The 20,850-nt window shown below is 46.3% G+C and overlaps 1 protein-coding gene and 1 long non-coding RNA gene across 6 annotated transcripts in view; both read right to left on the bottom strand.

Annotated features, from left to right (window-relative positions):
• LOC148126775 (uncharacterized) overlaps positions 1 to 20,850 on the bottom strand; it is a 279,119-nt gene that overhangs the window by 38,332 nt on the left and 219,937 nt on the right. The window lies entirely within an intron of this gene.
• MDC1 (mediator of DNA damage checkpoint 1) overlaps positions 1,161 to 20,850 on the bottom strand; it is a 30,517-nt gene continuing 10,827 nt past the window's right edge. For 2 of the 5 annotated variants that reach the window (XM_087923381.1, XM_087923380.1), the window contains 10 exons: positions 18,760 to 20,342; positions 17,858 to 18,040; positions 14,300 to 14,719; positions 13,018 to 13,082; positions 11,458 to 12,009; positions 9,924 to 10,055; positions 9,186 to 9,368; positions 5,309 to 5,437; positions 3,664 to 3,774; positions 1,161 to 2,123 (listed from right to left, as the gene is read on the bottom strand). In XM_087923381.1, coding sequence (XP_087779507.1) covers positions 1,857 to 2,123; positions 3,664 to 3,774; positions 5,309 to 5,437; positions 9,186 to 9,368; positions 9,924 to 10,055; positions 11,458 to 12,009; positions 13,018 to 13,082; positions 14,300 to 14,719; positions 17,858 to 18,040; positions 18,760 to 20,342 — 3,625 coding nt within the window. In that variant the 3' untranslated portion in view covers positions 1,161 to 1,856. The remainder of the gene's footprint in view (positions 2,124 to 3,663; positions 3,775 to 5,308; positions 5,438 to 9,185; positions 9,369 to 9,923; positions 10,056 to 11,457; positions 12,010 to 13,017; positions 13,083 to 14,299; positions 14,720 to 17,857; positions 18,041 to 18,759; positions 20,343 to 20,850) is intronic. The other 3 variants (XM_087923383.1, XM_087923382.1, XM_026720405.2) reach the window with 2 other exon arrangements.

The raw sequence follows: 20,850 nt of genomic DNA, 5'->3' as shown, positions 1-20,850 counted from the left end.
ACTTTTTCATTAGAAGTATTTGACACATAATTCTTCGGTTGGCAGATGGAAACTAATTTTGCTGACCACTTTTAAGTCAGCAGATCTGTGATTATTAAATATAACTTACGAGTTTCTAAGCAATTTTGGAGGCCTTCAAAGCTGTTCAAATTGTCCATTGTCTTGACAGCTCAATAAGAAAAAGGCTATGGTATATCTCCACACTTCAGTTTCCTGAGACAGACGTTGTTTCACACAAGGGATAGAACTTCAAACTGATAAGATTTGCTTGGTTTAGCTTTCATATTTTCCAACCTAACGCCATTTTGGAATTACAAAGTCTGCCTGCCTAAGGCTAACTCCCCCAAAACTGGACTGGTGACCCCAGTTGATGAGGAACAAGAAAATAGATTTGATATTTATAAAATTATTAAACACCTTTGTAAAAATAATAAAGGCTGGATATAAAGAAATGTTAAAAATGGGTCAGATCCAGTTGAGTCTACAGAGCAAGGGTGGGAAATGATGGCCCTTTTATGACTTGTGGATTTCAGCTCCTAGAATTCCTGGACCAACAATGCCGGCTCAGGAATTCTGGGAGTTGAAGTCCACAAGTCATAGTGGGGCCATTGCTCCACCTCTGCTATACAGGAAAAAAATCCAGATATTTTCCCCAATGCATCCTGATGGGTGACGAAGTCAAGAATTCACTGCATGTTGCTGAGTAATCCATCCTAAAGACACACACACACACACCTGATTGCAGCTCTGAAGCATCTATTAAGGGGGTTGGAAAGGCAGAAAATGAAATTCACCCAACTAAAACCTGAAATAAGTCAAAACGGTATCTTTACAGAATTTTGGATCCAGGTGTTTTGTTCTATACCAAACATGCAATGCTGGAGCTCAAGAATGTACCCCCAAGATAGCAGAGACTTCTTGAACTTCAGAAATAAAATTTGGGGTGAGAAAAGCTTACGTCCTTGCTCTAATTTAATACCTGGTGTCGGAAATTTTTGCTTCTCAACTAGAAACCCAACAAAAAAGGCTAAACCCCTATCAAAACAAGGTCATGTTTGAAGCGGGGGTTTAATCTAGTGATTACCTCAGATCCAAAGAAGGAAGCGATTTGGTCCATGGTTTCTCTAGAATCTAATACAACTGACAGGGAAACCTTTACCTTTTACCTCAATTCCTATTTTATTTAAAAAAAAATACAAATAACACTTTTTTAATAAAAAAAATAACTTCTGTGTTCTTTTTTTTAGGCATTGCTCCCCAGTTCTGCCCATTTTTTTGGAATTCAGTCTTTGACAGGCTGTTTCAAAACTAGCAGCTTTCAAGCTAACTGGCCATTTTTTTTAAGGGCACATTTGTTTATTTTGGCATTATTATGATTCCATCGGGTCACCCTAACAGAAAAAGAGGTGGAAGGCTACCTTTTGGTTGCTATAATTGTAAATCAGAAGGCACTGATGCCTAAACTCTTCATAAGTCCATTACATTAAATCATTTAAATCAAGGATGTCCAATCTTGGTTATTTTAAGACCTGTGGACATCAATTCCCAGAATTCCCCAGCCAGCATGGCTGGCTAGAGAATCCTAGGAGTTGGAAGTCTACAGGTCTGAAAGCTGCTAGGGTTGGATGTGCCTTCCCCCCACCACCCCCGGTTTAAATCAAAATTTCTAAAAAATATTAAACCACACCTGGTGGAGAAAGGATTTTTTTCCCTCCTTCAATCCAACTGCTAAGGCCCCATTCCAAAACCATCAAGTCTTTTCATACCCCTTTTATTGGCAGAGGTATATTAAAGAGAAAAAAAAAAACCCATATGTACAATGCTAAGGCAGTGCTGCCCTGGACAGCGGGGGGGAATCAGCGTCGTCTCTTGGCTGTGCTGGCGGGAGCTGGGGCCGTCCGTGTGGCTGCTGCCCGCTTCTTGCCGCTCCTGGTAGAGGGAACAAGGGGGCTGGAAGCAGGAGACAGACCCCCACTTCCATCCAGGCGGTGAGCCTCCAAGTTCACCGCCTGCTGAAGAATACCCGTCAGGAGGAACTCCGCGTTGGTGATGGGGACTCCTGCCTCCTGAGCTGGCTTGCAGCGCGACAGGTCCTCGGGGCAGGACACGACAACACGTTTCTCCTGAAATAGGGTCACAAAAATGGTCAGATCGTTGCCCTTCACGGTCGAAGAGTTGAGTCGCACATTTCTTGCATGGCCCCAATCACTGGGGTTCAAAAATTTTTACTACCGGTTCTGTGGGCATGGCAGGGGAAGGTTACTGCAAAATCCCCATTCCCTCCCCACCCCACTAACCTGCTTTCCAGCTCCGTTCTCCTGTGCAGGGCAACCAAAACCGACCCAGCTGATCAGCTGGGACTCAAGAGGTAGAGAATTAGATGGGGGCAGAACCAGTCAGAGGTGGGATATGCGGGTTCTCCGAACTACTCAAAATTGCCACTACCGGTTCTCCAGAACTGGTCAGAACCTACTGAATACCACCTCTAGCCCCAATACATCTCCATTTGCCTGCCTGCTGGAAAACTAGGATAGGGGTAGTCCTCGACTAACAACAATTCAGTTAGTGACTGCTCAAAGTCACGGCGGCACTGTAAAAAGTGTTACTTGTGATCTTTTTTTCACACTACTGTGTCAGCAACTCATGGCATCAAAATTTAAATGCTTGGGAAGTGCCTCATATTTATAATGGTGATAGTGTTCCGGAGTCACACCTTCTAATAAGCAGTCAATTGGGGAAGCCATGTTCACTTCACCGTGTTAACTAACTTACGATCCAGTTCTACAGAGGAATTATTGAGTCTGTCATCTGCACCTCTGTAACTCTGATTTGATTCTGCAACCCAACAGGACAGACACAGGCTTCAGAGAGTAATTAGGACTGCAGAAAAAACAATTCCTATCAACCTGTCTTCCATCAAGGACCTGTATACTGCACGAGTCAAAAAGAGGGCTGTGAAAATATTTAGAGACCCCCTCACATCCCGGACATAAACTGTTTCAACACCTTCCCTCAAAACGACGCTATAGAGCACTGCACACCAGGACAACTAGACACAAGGACAGTTTTTTCCCAAACACCCATCACTCTGCTAAACAAATAATTCCCTCAACACTGTCCAACTATTTACAAAGTCTGCACTACTATTACTATTAATTTCATCACTCCTTATCACCCATTATATGGACTGTATCCTAGTATGATTTGATTGCTTATTGTACCCTATGACTATTTAGTGTGGTACCTGATGATTCTTGAGGAATGTATCTTTTATGTACACTGAAAGCATTTGCACCAAGACAAGTTCCTTGTGTGTCCAATCACACTTGGCCAATAAAGAATTCTATTCTTAACTGCAGTGATTTACTTCGTAAATCACTCTGGCAAGGAAGGTCATAAAGGGTTTGGGGGAAAAACTCTCTTAACAACCGTCTCCCTTAGAGATAGAAATATTGGGTTCAATTGTGGGCATAAGTTGAGGATGACCTGGAATTAAGTAAACCAGGGTCACCGTGAAGGGGTTGGACCAGGAGTGGGGAGACCCAGGTTGCATTCCTCCTCAGCCATGGAAGTTTCCTGCTTGACTCTAGGCCAGCCACCCTCTCTCAGCCTAACTTATAACAAGGTGTAGTAATAAACCACAAATCAGCAACTCCGACTCACCTTAAAGGCCCGCGGCATTCTTGCTAATACGGTTCCACCGCTGCATTTAATAATGTCTTTCATGTATTCCGGTTCTGGCTTCACGTTAGGAGTGACATGAATCTCGTAGCCCTGGAAAGAAAGAAACTCTGAGGTAACTACTACAAGTGGTCCTCACTTAATGACCAGTCACAGTGCCCATTTGAAGTTACAAGACACCCACCTCCCCAAAGGGGCTTAATGACCCGATTTTGAAGTTCTGATGGCCACAAAACCTTTATCTTTGGTGGTCATATTTTGGGAGCTGGGGCCATTTGCAGCGTCTTGCAGTCACGTGATCAAAACTTATGTCCTTTTGTTTGTTTTGATGTTTTCCAGCAAAAAAAAAAGTTGGATAAATTGGATTTGCTTAATGATCACTGCCTTGGCTTAACAATCACCATGCTTGGTGGCATTGGCTTAGCAACTGCCACAATATACAATCAAGTATGGTCATAACAGATAATAGATAATCAGAGTTGGAAGGGACCTTGTAGGTCATCTAGTCCAACCCCTCGCCCAAGCGGGAGACCCTACACCATTTCTGACAAATGGCAGTCCAATCTCTTCTTGAAGGTCTCTTCTTGAAGGTCTTCCGAGGGAAAGCTGTTCCATTGGTTGATAGCTCTCATTGTCAGAAAGTTTCTTCTTGTTTCCAGGTTAAATCTCTCCTTGTTCAGTTTCCATCCATTATTCCTTGTCTGGCCTACAGGCACCTTAGAAAATAGCTTGACCCCTTCCTCCCTGTAGCAGCCCCTCAAATATTGGAAGACCGCTATCATGTCTCCCCTGGTTCTTCTCTTCCCTAGACTAGCCAAGCCCAGTTCCTGTAACAGTTCTTCATATGTTTTAGTCTCCAGTCTCCTAATCATCCTGGTTGCTCTTCTGTATTTTTTCTACAGTCTCAACTTCTTTTTTATAATGTGAACAAAACTGGATGCAGTACTCTAGGTGTGGTCTTACTAAGACTTTATAGAGTGGTATAATCATGTATAAGCCACTTAACAACCACAATGACTTACAACTGTAATTCTGGTCTCAGTTACAGTCATAAAACAAGGACACATTTGTTAGGAATGTGGGCAAAAAAAGGGAAAGGGATATCATATCACAGCAGGCTGGCAGCTGATGGGTCTAAGGCCAAATCTGCAGCTTTCACACAGCCTGGTTTCCTTCCCTTTTACAGGTGTGTTGACTCAAAATCACATCCCCCACAATCCTCAAATACCCTGTTCATGGTTGGGGGAGAGTGTGGACTTGTGATTATGGAGCTGTTGTTTCCCGGGCCTGGAGGCCACTAAATTGGGGAGAAATTGATTTAGAACAGAGGTGGAGAATGATGGCCCTTTTATGACTTGGCGGACTTCAACTCCCAGAATTCCTGAACCTGAGGAATTCTGGGAGCTGAAGTCCACCAGTCATAAAAGGGCCATCATTCCCCACCCCTAGTTTAGAATTCGGAAATTCAAACAGGGATGGGCCTTTTTTTTTTGCACCTGGACCTTTTCAGCACCAGAGGGGAGGGAAACTAGGAGGGAGCAGAGGGTAACTCTCCCTCATGGTAGTCTGGATACTGGATTCTTGAGGAATCACCTGGGCCCACTAAGACCGCAAACACTGGGCTCACCTGAAACAGGGGTCCCTTCTGCTGCACTTTCTGCAGTGAGGCGAAGAGGCTGAAGCGCAAATTCTTCTCCTGCTCAGGGTCCCGAACGAGAAAGTTGTTTGGTGCCAGAAAAAAAGCATTCCGTCTACTCTGTGGGGCAGAAGCAAGGAATAAAAGGAAGATCAACCACACACGCAGGAAGTTCTTCCTTTCCCCCCAGGAAGCAGTTTACCTCATACCCGGAGCCATCAAATCGCACCATTTACACAATGCTACACGTTGGGAGGGCCGCAGAAGAGGCACTTCACACTGCCACGCTGGGGAGGCTCATTAAAGCAGCCGCGCCTCTGCATAGGCTCGTGATTTTCCAGCACATCGCCCTTCGGTAGCCACATGCGCCTGGCACGCTTGAAGGAGTTTTGAAGGAGTTGTGGGCAGATACTGCTGCATTTTGACGCAGATGCAATTCTAATGAATTGCTGGTGGATGCTGTATTTGCATACGGATGCAGTAGTTTTAATCAATGGCCAGCAGATGCATTTCTATGCATTCCACACACACCAAAAAAACCTTTCAAACTGCATCCCAAAGACCTGGATTCCCTTAATCCAGTGATGGCGAACCTTTTTGTTTTGGTGTGCCAAAAGCTTGCGCGCGCCAGCACACACAATGCAATGCGCATGCGCGTGCAACACCCCTGCCCACTTACCTGCACTGCGCATACACGTGTCTCCCAGCTGATTTTCGGCCCATTTGAGGCCATTTTCACTATCCCAGAAGCTTGAGAAAAGCCTCTGCAGCCTCAGGAGGCCGAAAAATGGGCCTTCTGGAAATACTGGAACTGCCCATTTTCAGCCTCCAGGGGGGGCCTCTGGAGCCTGGGGGAGGCCGTTTTCACCCTCCTGGGGGCTCAAGGGAAGCCTTTGGAGGCCAAAAAGCAGGCTCATTTCGGCACTTCTGGTATTTCCGGAAGGCCTGTTTTGTGGCCTCCCGGGGCTGCAGAGGTTTCCCTCAAACCTCCGGGAGGGCGAAAACAGCCTCAAACGGACCGAAAATCAGCTGGGAGGCATGCACGTGCCCAGTGCAGGTTAAGTTTGGCTGGGGCTTGCTGGCCTGCACAAATGGCTCTGTGTGTCACCTGTGGCACGCGTGCCATAGGTTCGCCATCATGGCCTTGATCAATAGGTCCATGTCCGCAGTCCTAGTGTTGAGCTCTTAGCTGTCAGAGGCTCCCAGATTTCTCTATTGGAGGATCTTTGGAAGTAGCTGGATGCAAAGCTAGCACACTTCCACCGAACTATCCCTTCTCTCAAGGCAGGGGTGTCAAACTCGCATCGTCACGGCATAGTCGTGTGGTGGGATTCTATTTTTTTTAACTACCAGTTCTGTGGGCATGGCTTATTTGGTGGACGTGGTTTGGTAGTCATGCGACTGTGGTGGGCATGGCTTGGTCATGTGACTGGTGGGAGTGTCTGGTGGCCATGTGACTGGGTGACTCAATGTCACTCACATCAAAGGCGTGCCTTGCCTGGCCCCTCCCCTCCCAGCCATTTCTTGTCAATTAAAAGCAATAGCACATAGTTTTTTCTCTCTCCCCTCCCTTTCTCCTTTCTTTTTTCTCCTTTTTCCTTTCTTTCTCTATTTCTTTCTTTCTTGCTCTTTCTTTCTCTCCCTCTTTCTTTCTTACTCTCTCTCTCTCTCTCTCACACACACACACACACCTGGCCGAAAGGGTGGAGGAGGCACTGCTGCAACGGGCGCTCCTACATGAGGCAGCTGGGATCCCAAAGCATGCTGCACCCATGCCTTTCTTCCTTTCCTCCTGGGTGGTGGAGGACGCGGGTGGCAGCGGTCCAGGGGGACGAAAGGAAGAAATCTGCCGGCTAGTCTTCTCTTTCTCTTGTTTTGTATAGCCAAGGAGGAGGAGACCAGCTGGCCGATTCAGGGAGGATTTCGGTGCTGAAAAGGCGACTGGAGACCGAAAAGGAGTCACCTCCAACAGCCGCCCTTTTGGCCAGCTGATCTCCTCTTCCTCGGCCATACAAAACAAACAGGCGGAGAAGGACCAGCCAGCCGATTCGGGGAAGATTTCTGTGCTGCAAAAGAGGCAGCTACTGATCCCCAGCTTCGCTCTGCTTCTCCAACAGTCCGGTGCTGCCCTGTTCTATGTGCCAGCTGCTCGGACGTGTTGGGCCCGGCACACAGAACAGGGTGCTTTTTTTGGTGCGGCTGCTGCACTGCAGCCGCACCAAAAAAAGCACACAGCAGCTGCAGGCATCTCGCAACAAGGAGGGCGAGGACCCCCGGCATATCCGCTCACCCACCTGCTGACTGGGCTGGGCCGGGCCAGGCCAGAAGAGGCGTGTCTGCTGGGAGAAGGAAGAAAACGTGCTCCAGGAGGGCAGGCGGGCGGGCGGATGTCCCAGGGCTGCTACACAGGCAGTGCGCATGTGCAGCAGTCCCGAGACATCCGCCCGAGCTGCGCCACGACCGCCACATGGTAGGGAAAGCTAGGAGAGCGACCGAGGCAAGTGAGCAACCGGGCGACCGGGTCAGGGACGTGGCCAGCCAGGGGTCGCCACCGGTTCAGCGACCCACACCAAATCACTACCGGTTCGCGTGAACCGGTGCGAACCGGTTGAATACCACCTCTGGATGTATTGTGACTTTCTCCCCTTTTGCTAAACCGGGTATGGGAGTGGCCAGCGCATGACACATCCGTCCTGCGGGCTGCGAGTTTGACACCCCTGCCTTAAGGGATACATTCCATCACAAAGCAAATTCAACTCGACACACAACGAATTCAACTCAGAAGCACTCTTGTGCTTAAAAAAGATAAAATGGCTCATCTTCAGGGAAGTGTCCTCCTTGTGCTCTTGCATGAGTCACTGTTCTGAAAGACCTCCAACAGCACAAATGTCTCCTCTGTTCTAGGAATCACCCCCAGAAACACCTATTTATGCTGCTACGTCGCCTTAGGGAGACTCCTCCAAAAGGCGGGTGCATATGTATCAGGAAAAATAACATGTGTGAAAGCAATTCCTTGGCCTCAGCCGAAGCAGGATGGGTAGAAACAGAGCCAGAGCAAGAGAACATGCAGAGAAGCATCGTGAATCCTCTCTGGGACTTGCAGAGACCAATCTTTGATTCAATTTATTTCTCACAGAAATCTACCTGCAGTTGCCTTGCAGGGCATTAAGTTGGAGTTTGGATTGCATCGATTAAAAAAAAAATAGTGGAAAAGTGTAGGTAATCCTTGGCTTACAACTAGTCATTTAGTAACTGAAGTTACAACAGACTCCCAGGGCTACTTACGACCCAGATCCCAATAGCTTCAAGTTCCAACAGCTGCTCTACCCTGCAGTCATATGACTGCATTTCGGGCACCCTGCAACCAGCCTGTACTTCAGCCATTTTTAACATCCCGCAATCACAAATGTCCACAATGTACAATGTTTTTTTTTGCTGGAAATCAGAATTTACTTCCAGTTGCTAGCAAAAAAAAAAAAATGCTCATTGTGGACAAAGAATTCATTTAACAACTGCAGTGTTCGCTTTATGACTGCCACATCTTCTTAAACAACAGTCACAAAAAAAAGGGCAGTAAAATCGGGCAGAGACCTGTGGTATAGCCCTGGTGGCACAGTGGTTAGACTGCAAAATTGGAGGCAAACTCTGCCCACAGTCTGGAGTTCGATCCTGACTGGATCAAGGTTGCCTCGGCTTTCCCTCTTTCCTAGGTCGGTAAAATGAGGTCTTAAGATTGTTGGGGGCAACATGCTGACATTGTAAACCGCTTAAGGGAGCGTTGCAAAACACTGTGAAGCCTAAGTGCCATTTCGATGAACGACTGGCACGACATACGACCGTAATTCTGGGTATTAGAAAAGCGGATTACCTTCTCCAGCCAATCGAGCGTCACAATGGGGATTCCCCGAGCCAGGGCACACAAAAACTTGACGGTGCGACGTACGCGGTCCGTCACAAGGTGAGTGCAGTCAAAGACGGATTCTGCCAGAGAACCCCCCAACTCGGCCACTACACGCTCTCCTTCCTCATCAATCACACCTGTAAACAGCACCTGAAAAGAGAAAGGGAGGGGGAGAGATCAGACAAAACTTTCATGGTAACGATGGAGCCAACACAGCTCAAGGGAAGCCATCTTCCCTTGTCCAGCCTCTAATCTTCTCCTGCTATCCTCATGTGCACAGTATAGCACAGCACTTAAGCAAAATGGTTCGGTTGAGATCTGCATATGTGGGGCTGATTGGGGTAGATTGTAGGGGGTGACACCGAAATACAATTTTATCATATTTTATCCGTATCTTAAATTATTGTATTTCATTCCATTTTCATCTTTAGATTGTATTTTATTCCCATTTCATTTTAAATGGTATTTTATTCCCATTTCATTTTAAATCGTATTTTATTCCCATTTTATTTTAAATGGTATTTTATTCCCATTTCATTTTAAATCGTATTTTATTCCCATTTCATTTTAAATTGTCTTTTATCCAATTCCATTTTAAATTGCTTTTGTCAAATTTCAGTGATAGTTTGTTTCTGGAACTCTGCACTTCGATATGGCCCAAGGGCTAATCAATCAATCAATAAAAATAATACACCAACACCATACCTTGGGGGCAGGGCTGCCAGGTCCAGTGGCGCGCCGGGTGTGACTGTACGATGAAGCCTTTGGACTTGTTGCTTTGCTCTCTGGGCTGTGACACCGCAACCTCCTTCCTGAAGACGGAGTGAAGACGGATTCCTGGCAAAGACAAGGAAGGGAAAAGCCCACCGGCCCCCCATTGTATGAAGACTTGGTGAAAGAGCACCACAACCTCTGGCCAAGTACACCTCTCACTTCCTGTATGGAGGCCTGAGCAGTCGCACAATCCAATGACAGATGGCCTTGCTCAACAATCCCATGTGAACTCATAAAATATTTCTATGGTCTTTTTAGAATTGTCAACAGAAAGGGAGGGGGAAGCAGTGCGGCAGCTTGCAAACTGAAAGTGCATTCCATAAATGTTTTCAAAGATAGTAACTAGGTGACTGAAGTTTCTGCCGCACAAAATTCTACCTGGAGAGTACGATTGATGTCTCTGGCTATGGATGTGTCCCATTGGAGAATATGAATTATGATACACCCAGGGGGTGGGGGAAAACCAGGATCAAGGGTGACAATGAATGAGGTGTCTCAGAGTCGGCTACATCCAGGCAGTGCCAGACATTTTAACTCCCCATAAGTCCTTTTTAAGTTTTGGAAGTCTGGGTCGAGACTCATGATTTAAATGAGGGTAACTGCCGGAACCTTAACACCCCCAAGTTTGTTGGCTTCACAAAACCAAGACTAACCAGACTGGATTCACTCCCGGACTTCTGGAATCCATTTTTACCAACAGGTATTTTAACATAGACCTGCCAGCTTGCCGATTTTCCAGACTCAGCTTAATGCAGCTATGTACAGGAAGCTCTCACCTTACAGCAATTCGTTTAGTGACTGAAATTACAGTGACACTGAAAAAAGTGACCATTTTTCACAACTTAACGACCGTTGACCCATCCCCCAGGATCAGTTCAGAGGCTTGGCTGCTGACTCTTATTTAGGATGGTTGCAGTGTCCTGATCCCCTTTTCTGCGACCTTCTGATTAACAGAGAAGTCAGATTCGCTTAACAGCCGTGTTACCAACTTAATAACCGCCGTGACAGAATTAACAACCGTGGCAAGAAAAGTCGCAAAATGGGGCAAAACTTAACTTTTCTGTTAGCAACAGAAATTTTGAGCTGCCGTGGTCATAAATAGAGGACCACCTGTGCTCATTATATCAAAAGGGGTGCATCAGCTGGGAATTGTGGGAGCCGCGGTCACAAACCATCAGGGAAGGCAGGCAGGTTGGGGACAGATGCTCCCCATTGGTTCATGGAACTTTGGAGACCCTCCCATTTAAGATGATTGGCCAGCATGACCCCGCTAGGTCTGTCAAGGGCCTAGCTTGAATGGAAAAAGTATGACAGAGCAGCAGCATCCACCAGTCTAAGCAGCTGTAGATATATGAGACCTAGAGAGGGACATGGTCCTTCTTATGATTCAATTAAGGGTCCATTGCCCTGAAAGGGGAGAAAGCTTTCCTAGGGCAGCTTCTCCTTCTTTTGCTTGGATACCCACCTGCCCAGGCTTGGCACCTTTCCCAGAATCCTTTGGGCTTGGGGTGCTCACGGAAGCGCTGCTACTGGAGTGCTTGCTGGCCCGAGTGTTTCGGCGCTCCGCCTGCCCTTCTAGCCCAGGAGCAGGAGCCTTCCTGGCCCGTTTTGTGGGCTCCCTGGGCCCAGGGCTGCCAGAGATGGCTTTTGCTACTTCTGTAACTTTGCTGGCAGCCCTGGATTCCTTCTGGGAGCCCCTCGTTCGACCTTGAGGGATGGGAGCAGCGGTGGGGTCTCCACTCCTGGCCTTCTTCCTGGGCACCTCTTCTCCGGGCTCTTCTGGGCTCTCCTTTACCCCCCTCGCTCGCTGACTTGTGTTGCTGAGCTGCCTACACCTGGTCTCTGGGGCAGCCGGGGTGCTGGATGCCACCACGGCCCCAGACCCGTGAGAGCGGAGGCTTCGTCTTTCTGGGACAGGGGTGGGTGAAGCGGAAGCGGTTGAAGATCGCAGACGGCGCCGCAGCTCACGGGCAGGGGGCGTTGCTGAAGCTGGATCCTCCTGGGTTGGCACCAACACCTAAGGGTATCAAATGGAGCTCAGGCATCATACCAAACCATGATTCGGTTAACCAGGTGGTGGTGGGGTGGGCCTGCACAAGCCAGTTTGCTGAGTTCTCATATCACAGTTATCTTATTCTACCCCATGAGATTAAGAAAAACGCGAAGGTTAGCTTCCCCCAAATCAGTCCTTGGTTCATGAAGGATGCCAGTCACCCTCAGTCCAACCCACCTCTCAAGATGGTGGTTGTTGTTGTGGGGAAAAGAGGAAAAGGGAGGCGTATTAGGTACGTTCACTGCCTTGTGGTATTTATAAAATAACTCATTTGTAATTATCTATAATAAATGTATATATTTATTATCGTTATCGTTATCATTTTGTCTATCCACTGTAAGATGAAGGCCTCTTCTGCATATTTCCAACCAGTACAATCCTGAGCTTTCTTTTGCCAAGTGGGACCACAATACTTGCTGATATATACAAATATGTATGTATGTATGTATGTATGTATGTATGTATGTATGTATGTATGTATTATACATATAGGAGTGTCAAACTGGATTTCTTCGAGGGCCGAATCAGCATTGTAGTTCTCCTTCGTGGGCCAGTCAGAGGGGGATGCCTCCTGCAGTATCCTGCCGGCCAAAATGGGGCACTGGGCGAGGGGTCCAGGCCAAAAATGGGGCGCGGCCCTCCTGTGCCCCATTTTGGCTGCCAGAGATACTGCAGGCTGGTACTTTGCTACTTCCAGGCTGGCCCCGTGGGTCGGATTTAAGCACCTTGCGGGCTGGATTTGGCCTGTGGGCCTTCGAGTTTGACACCCCTGATATATAATGCAGACACACCATGGACAGCCCACAACTTGTTAGATGTCAATGATGGATGAAAATTATCATATAATAACCAATAACTATTATTTATATTTAACATAATGTATGTTTTATATTTTTTATATGTAATATTTATTATTTATAAAAAATAATAAAGACAGGGTGTTAAATAAGTAAAGGCGAATCTGATGCTTACCTTCTTAGGTTTCTTTATTTTTCTTACTAATTCCGAGTTTTCTGCCACCCGGTCATCCACAGGAGCTAGAAAAAGCCAAAGGATGAAACAGCCTGGATTGAAAAACACCAATATTTTGCCACCAGGGGGCAGAGCAGAAATACGGACTTACTATAATGCAGGCCCTGTGCTCCCCACCTCACATAAACCAATGGGAAATAGAACTCTAGTCCGCACCAATATACTATAATCCTGGCTTCCTCCCAGAGGTTTTTGCCTATATACAAATAACTGGTTTATGACTGGTTGCTTAGCAACTGTTCAAAGTTACAATGGACCCCCCCCCAAAAAAAACTATTTATAAGGTGCTGAAGTTGTGATGCCCCTCCATCACATGACTCCATTTTGAGCGGCCAGCAACCAGCCTGCATTTACAATGGTTTTTTTTTCCAGTTTCCGTCCCATAGCAAACAATGGATTCACTTAACAACCAGATCCTTTCACTTAACAACTGTGGCATTCTCTGTGGCCCTTTGCTTACTGTCTACTGAGCCTCAGTGGCATATTGGTTAGAGTGCAGTACTGCAGGCTTCTTCTGCCGACTGCCGGTGCCTGCAATTTGGCAGTTAAAAATCTCACCAGGCTCAAGGCTGACTCAGCCTTCCATCCTTCTGAGGTGGGTAAAATGAGGACCCAGATTAGTGGGGGGAATAGGCTGACTCTGTAAACTGCTTAGAGAGGGCTGTAAAGCACTGTGAAGCGGTATATATAAGTCTAAGTGCTGTTGCTATTGCTACTGCTGCCAAAAAAAAAATAAAGACATAAAAAGATGTTAGGCTTGTAGGCTGGAAAGCCAGCAGCCCTGGTTCGAGATCCAAGCTCCATGCAAAGGGGTGAGTTCCTTTCCTCTCCCCATCTCTGGCCAGCCTAACAGTTTGAAAGCATACAAAATGCAAGTAGATAAATAGGTACCCCTTTGGTGGGAAGGTAACAGCGCTCCGTGGTGTCATGCTGGCCACATGACCATGGGAATGTCTTCAGATAGTAATGGCTCAATGGCATTGAAACAAGAGATGAGCACTGCCCACTATAGTTGGCAACGATTAACAAAGTAAAATCCGCAGGGACTCCTTTTTTCGGAGCCAAACTATAAGTATTTGTAATTAAGTAAGTAAAGAAAGAAATAAAACAAGCTCAACAAAGATTCCCCCATATGCATTGCAGCCTCCATGACGCATTGCAGCAGTGAGAACCATCATCCATTCATTCCCTTTATGACAATTTTTCACATGCTGCCACTCACTTGCCTCACTCTGTCTCGGGACCTCCACCCTTTTCTTTTCCTGTGAAGTCAAGGACCCCTTGCTGACCACAAGGGGGATTTGAGCTTCCTCTTCAGGGGCGCCCTCTGGTGTCTGCAAGGAGGACTGCAGAGAGGGAAACTCCACCACCTGAGGCAGAGGGTTGTCTCCTGGAAGACTGGAGGTGGTTTCTTCTCCTAGAGAGGCTGCAGCTGGGAGGTCAGGCTGAGGCGCCTGCTCAAAACATTTGTCCCCTTCGGGTTGGTTCTGGATAAGCCGTTCTGGGTCCGCCTTCTCTTTGCCAGCCAAGGCCTCACGGGGCTCTGCTGAGACTTGCTCAGACGCCTCACAGTATGGCTGGGTAGCTTCCAGCATGTCGTCTTCTTGGTCAGAGGTGTTGTCTTTCAAAGGTGAGCTGGTTACTAGGAGGACAATGAGTAGAGACATATTGTCTTCATTTGCTCTTAAGACTAAGCAGGACTTCCCTGCTCTAATGTCCTTCCTGGGCCACCACTGCCTTGATCTCCAATGTAAGGGAATCTAGAATTTCCACGGTAAGTCATGATGGTCATAAGGCAAAGCACCACATGACCAGAACTGATTTTATGACTTTATTTTGCAGTGGTCATCAACCCAATGCCACAGTAGTCTTTAAGTGATTGTGGCAGTCAACACAAATTAATGTAGGCCTATGTGCATTTTGGGTGGAAAGCAGCTCAAAAGACTGGAAACTGGCCAGGAGCAATCCTTGCTGAAACTATGGGGGACCAGAGTCTATATATTTATTTAGAAGGAGAATCGAGTGAAGGAAACCTTGAAGCTGATAGATCTTCGTGTTTATCGTACCAAGTTGCAATCATTTCCCTCCCTGTCTATTAGAAGCAACCCAGCTACAATTTCAATCAATCAGAATAGACCTTGGAAGGGAACTTGGAGATCTTGTGGTCCAAACCCCTGCTCACTCATGCAGGACACTCTGTATATCAAGGGCCTTCAAACCTGGCAAGTTTAAGACTTGTGGACTTCGATTCTCAGAATTCCTGAGCTAACATGACTGGAGGAGGAATTCTGGGAGTTGACATCCACAAGTCTTAAAACTGTCAAGTTTGAAGGCCCCTGCTATATACCACCTGAGACATGTGGTTCTCCGATCTCTTCTTAAAAACCTCCAGTGATGAAGCACCCACAATTTCTGAAGGCAAGTTGTTCTACAGTATTTGTATTAATTGTATTAATGATCACCATGTTCACGTAATGACTGTGGCATTGAATTAATGACCGCTAGAAAATAAGAGTCATGAAACTGGATCTGGTCATATGAGCAGAAACACAGGCCAACCAAATTTAAAACTGAAATGGCTGTGAAAGTCTGACTCACAGACAAACACAATACAGAAGCCTGATGATGGCAGATGAGATTCTGCCGAAACGTTGCTACAACTTTAAAAGCACAACTATAATGATGTGGGAAAATACCCGAACAAAGCTGAATACCATACATATAAATACCTGCAAAAACTTAAGAAAACAAATATATATATATATATATACCCATCAAACAACCCATTACCCAAGCCGTTAAAACACGAGAGAATAATGGAAAAAAGATCACTACAAAACAAACAACCCAAGAGATTACAGCACAAGATGCAGGATCTCTCTACAACAAAACTCACAAGGCCATCACACAGCCCATTATACCAACATCAACTCCATCAACCAATCAAGAGGCAGCAGCGCAGCCAACCAGCCCAACACACCAGCCCCCACCACCAGTATTTATAGAGAGACGGAAGCTCCGATCACACACTGCTTGCACTGGCACCAAGCCGAAAGCACCAGCCTGAGGATGGCGAGTGGGACCTCGCCGAAACATCACCAAAATACTCTTAATCTTACACGGGAAAAGACCTGAACACACCTAGACCCATATACCTGTACCCGTGAAAATCTACGAATATATATATATATGTATATTTGTTTTTAATTGCATAAATGTTAAATATTTTTTTTTTAAAAAAGAGAGCACCAAGAACCGTCATATAAACCCTGAGCTACAAATATTGTCTTTTATTAATGCCACGTATGGGCATCAAACACTTCAGACAGCGCACAAATGAGGAAAAACTTCCTGCAGGCACAACTTTTCTTCCTGCACGAATGCCTAGACCAGCATTAATGATGTTACCTAGTTTGGGTAATGAAATATCTGCAAGAAAACAAGCAAGCTATGAAGAGCACCGGGGACCCCTCATGTCAACCCTGAGCTACGAATATTCTCCTTTATTATATCTCAATGTTTGTTCGTAGACTACCATTTAGGAAAGTCTGTAGAGATTCTCAGTCATCCAGGTCATGGTTGTCCCAAAGGTGCTCTTTCAGGAGGCAACTGGACTTCCTTGTTTTTTCTTTGAAGACGAGGATGAGAAGCGAAATGTCTTTCAAAGAAAAATAAAGTCCAATTGCCTCCTGAAAATGGACCTTTGGGGAAAGCACCATTTAGGTAGAGCCTTGATGAATGAAGGCAGGGTCAGAGCTAGGCTGATATATAGTTTCCCCTCCATAACTGACTTAAAGTCAGTATAAAATCCTTAACTAGGGGCCTAATACCCTGTTTCCCCAAAAATATGACCTACCCTGAAAGTAAGTCCTAACTTGATTTTGACACATGCACCCAATACACCCCAAAATAAGCCCTAATTAAGATCCTGCCCACTTCAGAGTGCACGGGTAAAAATTAAGCTAAGGTGTGGATGGGTATGTGTGTGTGTGTATAGCTGCCCTACTACTAATCTTTGGACAGTTGTAGCCAGGCGTCGCACACCCCAACCCCTGCCTTGCCAGCCCGTTTCTTCTGCAGCCAACAAGGCTGGCAAGGCTTTCCTGAAGGCCTCTGTAGCGGATAACAAAGCTTCGGAACGATCCAGAGCTCTGTTATCCGCTGCAGAGGCCTTCAGGAAAGCCTTGCCAGCCGCAGAAGAAAAAATTCCTGAAGGCCTTTGACAGCGAAAGGGAGGCCGGAGGCGACACGTGCAAGTGAGGTTAGTCAATGGATGACGTCCCCCGAAAATAAGACCTGTGCCTTTTTTGGTGGCCAAAAGAAATAAATAAAAATAAGACAGGGTCTTATTTTCAGGAAAACATGGTAACTCTTTTCCACTATGAATCCATGTCTATCAAAAATCCAGAGGGAGTCCTGGAGCCATCACAACAGGTTACCCATTTCTCTCATCCTCAACCCATTTCCAGACGTTTAAACTTCTCCCTATGTACTTTCTCCTTTTAATCTTCTATTTGTCATTGATGGCATGTTCACAACCACCATGGATCACCACTATGATTATTGTCCATTTTGTTCCACTGATACAAGATGAGGTTTTGCTTTGGGATCACAAATCCTACATAAACAGACTATGATCTGCACAGGGCCTTAAACTACAGCTCCCATCATGCCCTAATCAGTTCTTCTGGCACCGAAGCCAAGAACCAAGCTTCTTGGCTTTTATGCCACCAGGTCTCTTCTCTTCCTGATGATCCAGAAGTACAGCAATGTTTCTTACCTGTATCTGTGGTATCTCCAGCTTTTTCAAGTCCAGGGGGTGTGGTTTCAGTTGGCAGGTAACACTGTGTCGCTTGCAAGGACACACCTGTAGCTGCGATACCTCCAGCTTTTTCAAGTCCAGGGGGTGTGGTTTCAGTTGGCAGGTAACACTGTGTCGCTTGCAAGGACACATCAAGCTCATCTGAAAGAAGAGAAACGGTAGAAAGAAATGCACCGTGTACATCTTGTGCTTAGTCTTGAGTAAAGATGGATAAATAGTCCAAACAGCATTTCCTACATACCAGACAGTAGCAGAAAACAAGCAATTGAACAATGAAATGTCTCAAAAAATATCTCTAGAACCTGCCAATCTTTGAATGAGAAACTCTGTTTAACAGAGGGAATGATCTGGGCATATTTTTCTGAAGTTGTTTCGTGCACAGTATACATTTCCAAATATTTTTCCTTTCCTTTTCCCTCTTTTTCTTGTTAACTTTAAATCCCGAAAGAACTCATTGCATAATCTGAATTCAGATTACGTAATTTGTTATTTTTTTAACATCAAAAGATGGTGACATGTTACTATTAATGCATTAACATACGATTATTTTATAATGTGCACATCTGCCTTCCTAACTACAGGTAGTCCTCAAGTTATGACCTCAATTGAAGCAACCCAAGAAGCTTCTTCGGGACTAGCTTGCCAGAACTGCCTTGGCTTTGCCCTGCCTTGCCAAAAACTGGAGAAGCTTCCCAAATGAGAAGTCAAACAGAAAAACAAACAAACCCAAGAACGTCCAGTTGCCTTTTGGAAAAAACACCTTTGGGAGAACCATGACCTGCGTGATTGGTAATCTCCATAGACATATGGGGACAACAATACTTGAAATTTGCTTCTCTCTTTCCTTCCCTTCTCCTTACCATCGGTGCTGCTCTCGTCTGCTGAATAGGATTCCCCTCCCTCTGCATCTGTGTCTTCATTGTCTTCACGAGATTTGAAGGACACTCCAATTCCCACGGCAGAAGAAGCCAACTTCTCTCCTTCCGCCTCAGACGTCACTGGGATGATTAACCGAGAGCTTTTCTTTTCTAGGGGTTTTCTTAGTGAAGATGCAGCAACGTCTTCTGTGTCTGTATCACTGTCTTGAGCCGTGGATTTATCGCGACCCATGGATGTCCCTTCAGCATCCGTATCGCTGCCCTTGTCTTGTACAGATGAAGGTTTCCCCTGAGATCCAATATCTGGATCCCGCAAACGGCTCGCTCTGCTTCCTTTGCTGGACTCTCCGCCGGAGACTTGCTGCCTCTTGGATTCCACATCTGGATTACCTGCCTCCTCTTCCTCATCTGTATCACTACCTAGAAAGAGTATGGGCAGGTTGTGTTGTGCAAGATTCGTCGAGGGCTCCTTCTCGTCGAAGTCCCCAGGAGATTTGTCACCAACTTCATAACTCGTCTCAAGTTCAACATCAGAGTTTTTTGTCAACCCAACCACACCACTGTGTCTCTCACCGACACTATGGCCCTCTGGCACCATCCTCTTGAGGGGGACCTTTTTCTTGCCTGTGCTGCTCTCCTTACCACTTGAAGAATAAGACCTCTGAGGACAAGTATCTTCTGAATTCTCCAGCCGGGGTTGAATCGCTTCCTCCTTGGTATCACGGTGTCCACCAACTCCACGGCTGTTGGTGCTACCTGGAGTCTCTCCCTTGGCAGATGAGTCTTCCACATCTGTGTCAACATCTTCACCATTACTGTGTCTACCAACTCCACGGCTGTTGGTGCTACCTGGAGTCTCTCCCTTGGCAGATGAGTCTTCCACATCTGTGTCAACATCTTCATGCGCAGCTGGAAGCGGGGCATTCACACCGCTTCCTGGATTATCCAAATCTTCCTCCACATCTGTATTATCATCATCCTTTCTCCCACCAAGTTGGACATTGTCCTCATTGTCTTCCAACCGTTTGCAGTCACCTTCTTTTGGGAGAACAGGCTCATGTTTTCTTGGACAAACAACGCTTGGATTTTCCACTTCTGCTTCCACGTCGGTGTCGACGTCTTCTTTTTCCATAGAATTAGAGGGGAGCTTCAATCTGAAGACAGCTGGGCTTTCGACGGTCTCCTCCGCATCCGTATCACTGCCCAGCTCCATTGAGGTTTGGGGACAACAGGAAGCTGGAGCCACCACTGAAGACTCATTCAGGTTAGAGTCAGGGTCCACTTCTGGGCCCCTGTCCCTTTTTGCAGGTGCTTCAGAGATGCAATCCATTTGGTTTTCATCCTCTACATCTGTATCGCTGTCCAAATGAAAGCCTTCCACCAGGCCATGTTCTGCAGAAGCTCCCCCCTCTTTAGTTGTGGTCTCTCCACAGTCTTCTCTGTTGGAGGAAGGACCACTGCCACCATTTTCTATGGGGGTCCGTCCAGCATCTTGGCTCTCAAAGGAAAGGCGCAGAGCAGGGCAGGGCGGGCCAACGACTGAAGAGTCTCCGTTTTCATCATCGCTTGAGAAACAAAAAGAAAGCAGAACAATTTAAGCCCGCAGTAATTAACTGAAGTTGTCTACATTGCTATCTAGAACTATTCTCCTAATAAGAAAAACACAGGTAGTCCTCAACTTATAGCAATAGCTCTTAGACTTATATACTGCTTTATAGTGCTTCACAGCTCTCTCTAAGCAGATTGCAGAGTCAGCCTATTGCCCCCAACAATCTGGGTCCTCAATTTACCTCAGACCACAGAAGGATGGAAGACTGAGTCAACCTTGAGCCGGTCAGGATCAAACTTCTGGCAGTGAGCAGAATCAGCTTGCAATGCAGCATTCTAACCACTGCGCTACCATGACTCTTATAACCACAACTGGGACCAGAAAAAATTATCAATAAGCATTGAGATCATTAAGCCAAGTGTCACAGGACTACTCTCAATTTTATGCCTTTTCTTGCAGTCATTAAGATAACCGCTGCAGTTATTAAGCAAACCCAACTTCCCCACTGTCTTTGTTGGAAGCTG

This window comes from Pseudonaja textilis, chromosome 2 (assembly GCF_049901715.1).
Source record: "Pseudonaja textilis isolate UNSWEBS1 chromosome 2, rPseTex1.2, whole genome shotgun sequence".
Classification (NCBI taxonomy): Eukaryota; Metazoa; Chordata; class Lepidosauria; order Squamata; family Elapidae; genus Pseudonaja; species Pseudonaja textilis.
This window is presented reverse-complemented; position numbering and strand designations above follow the sequence as displayed.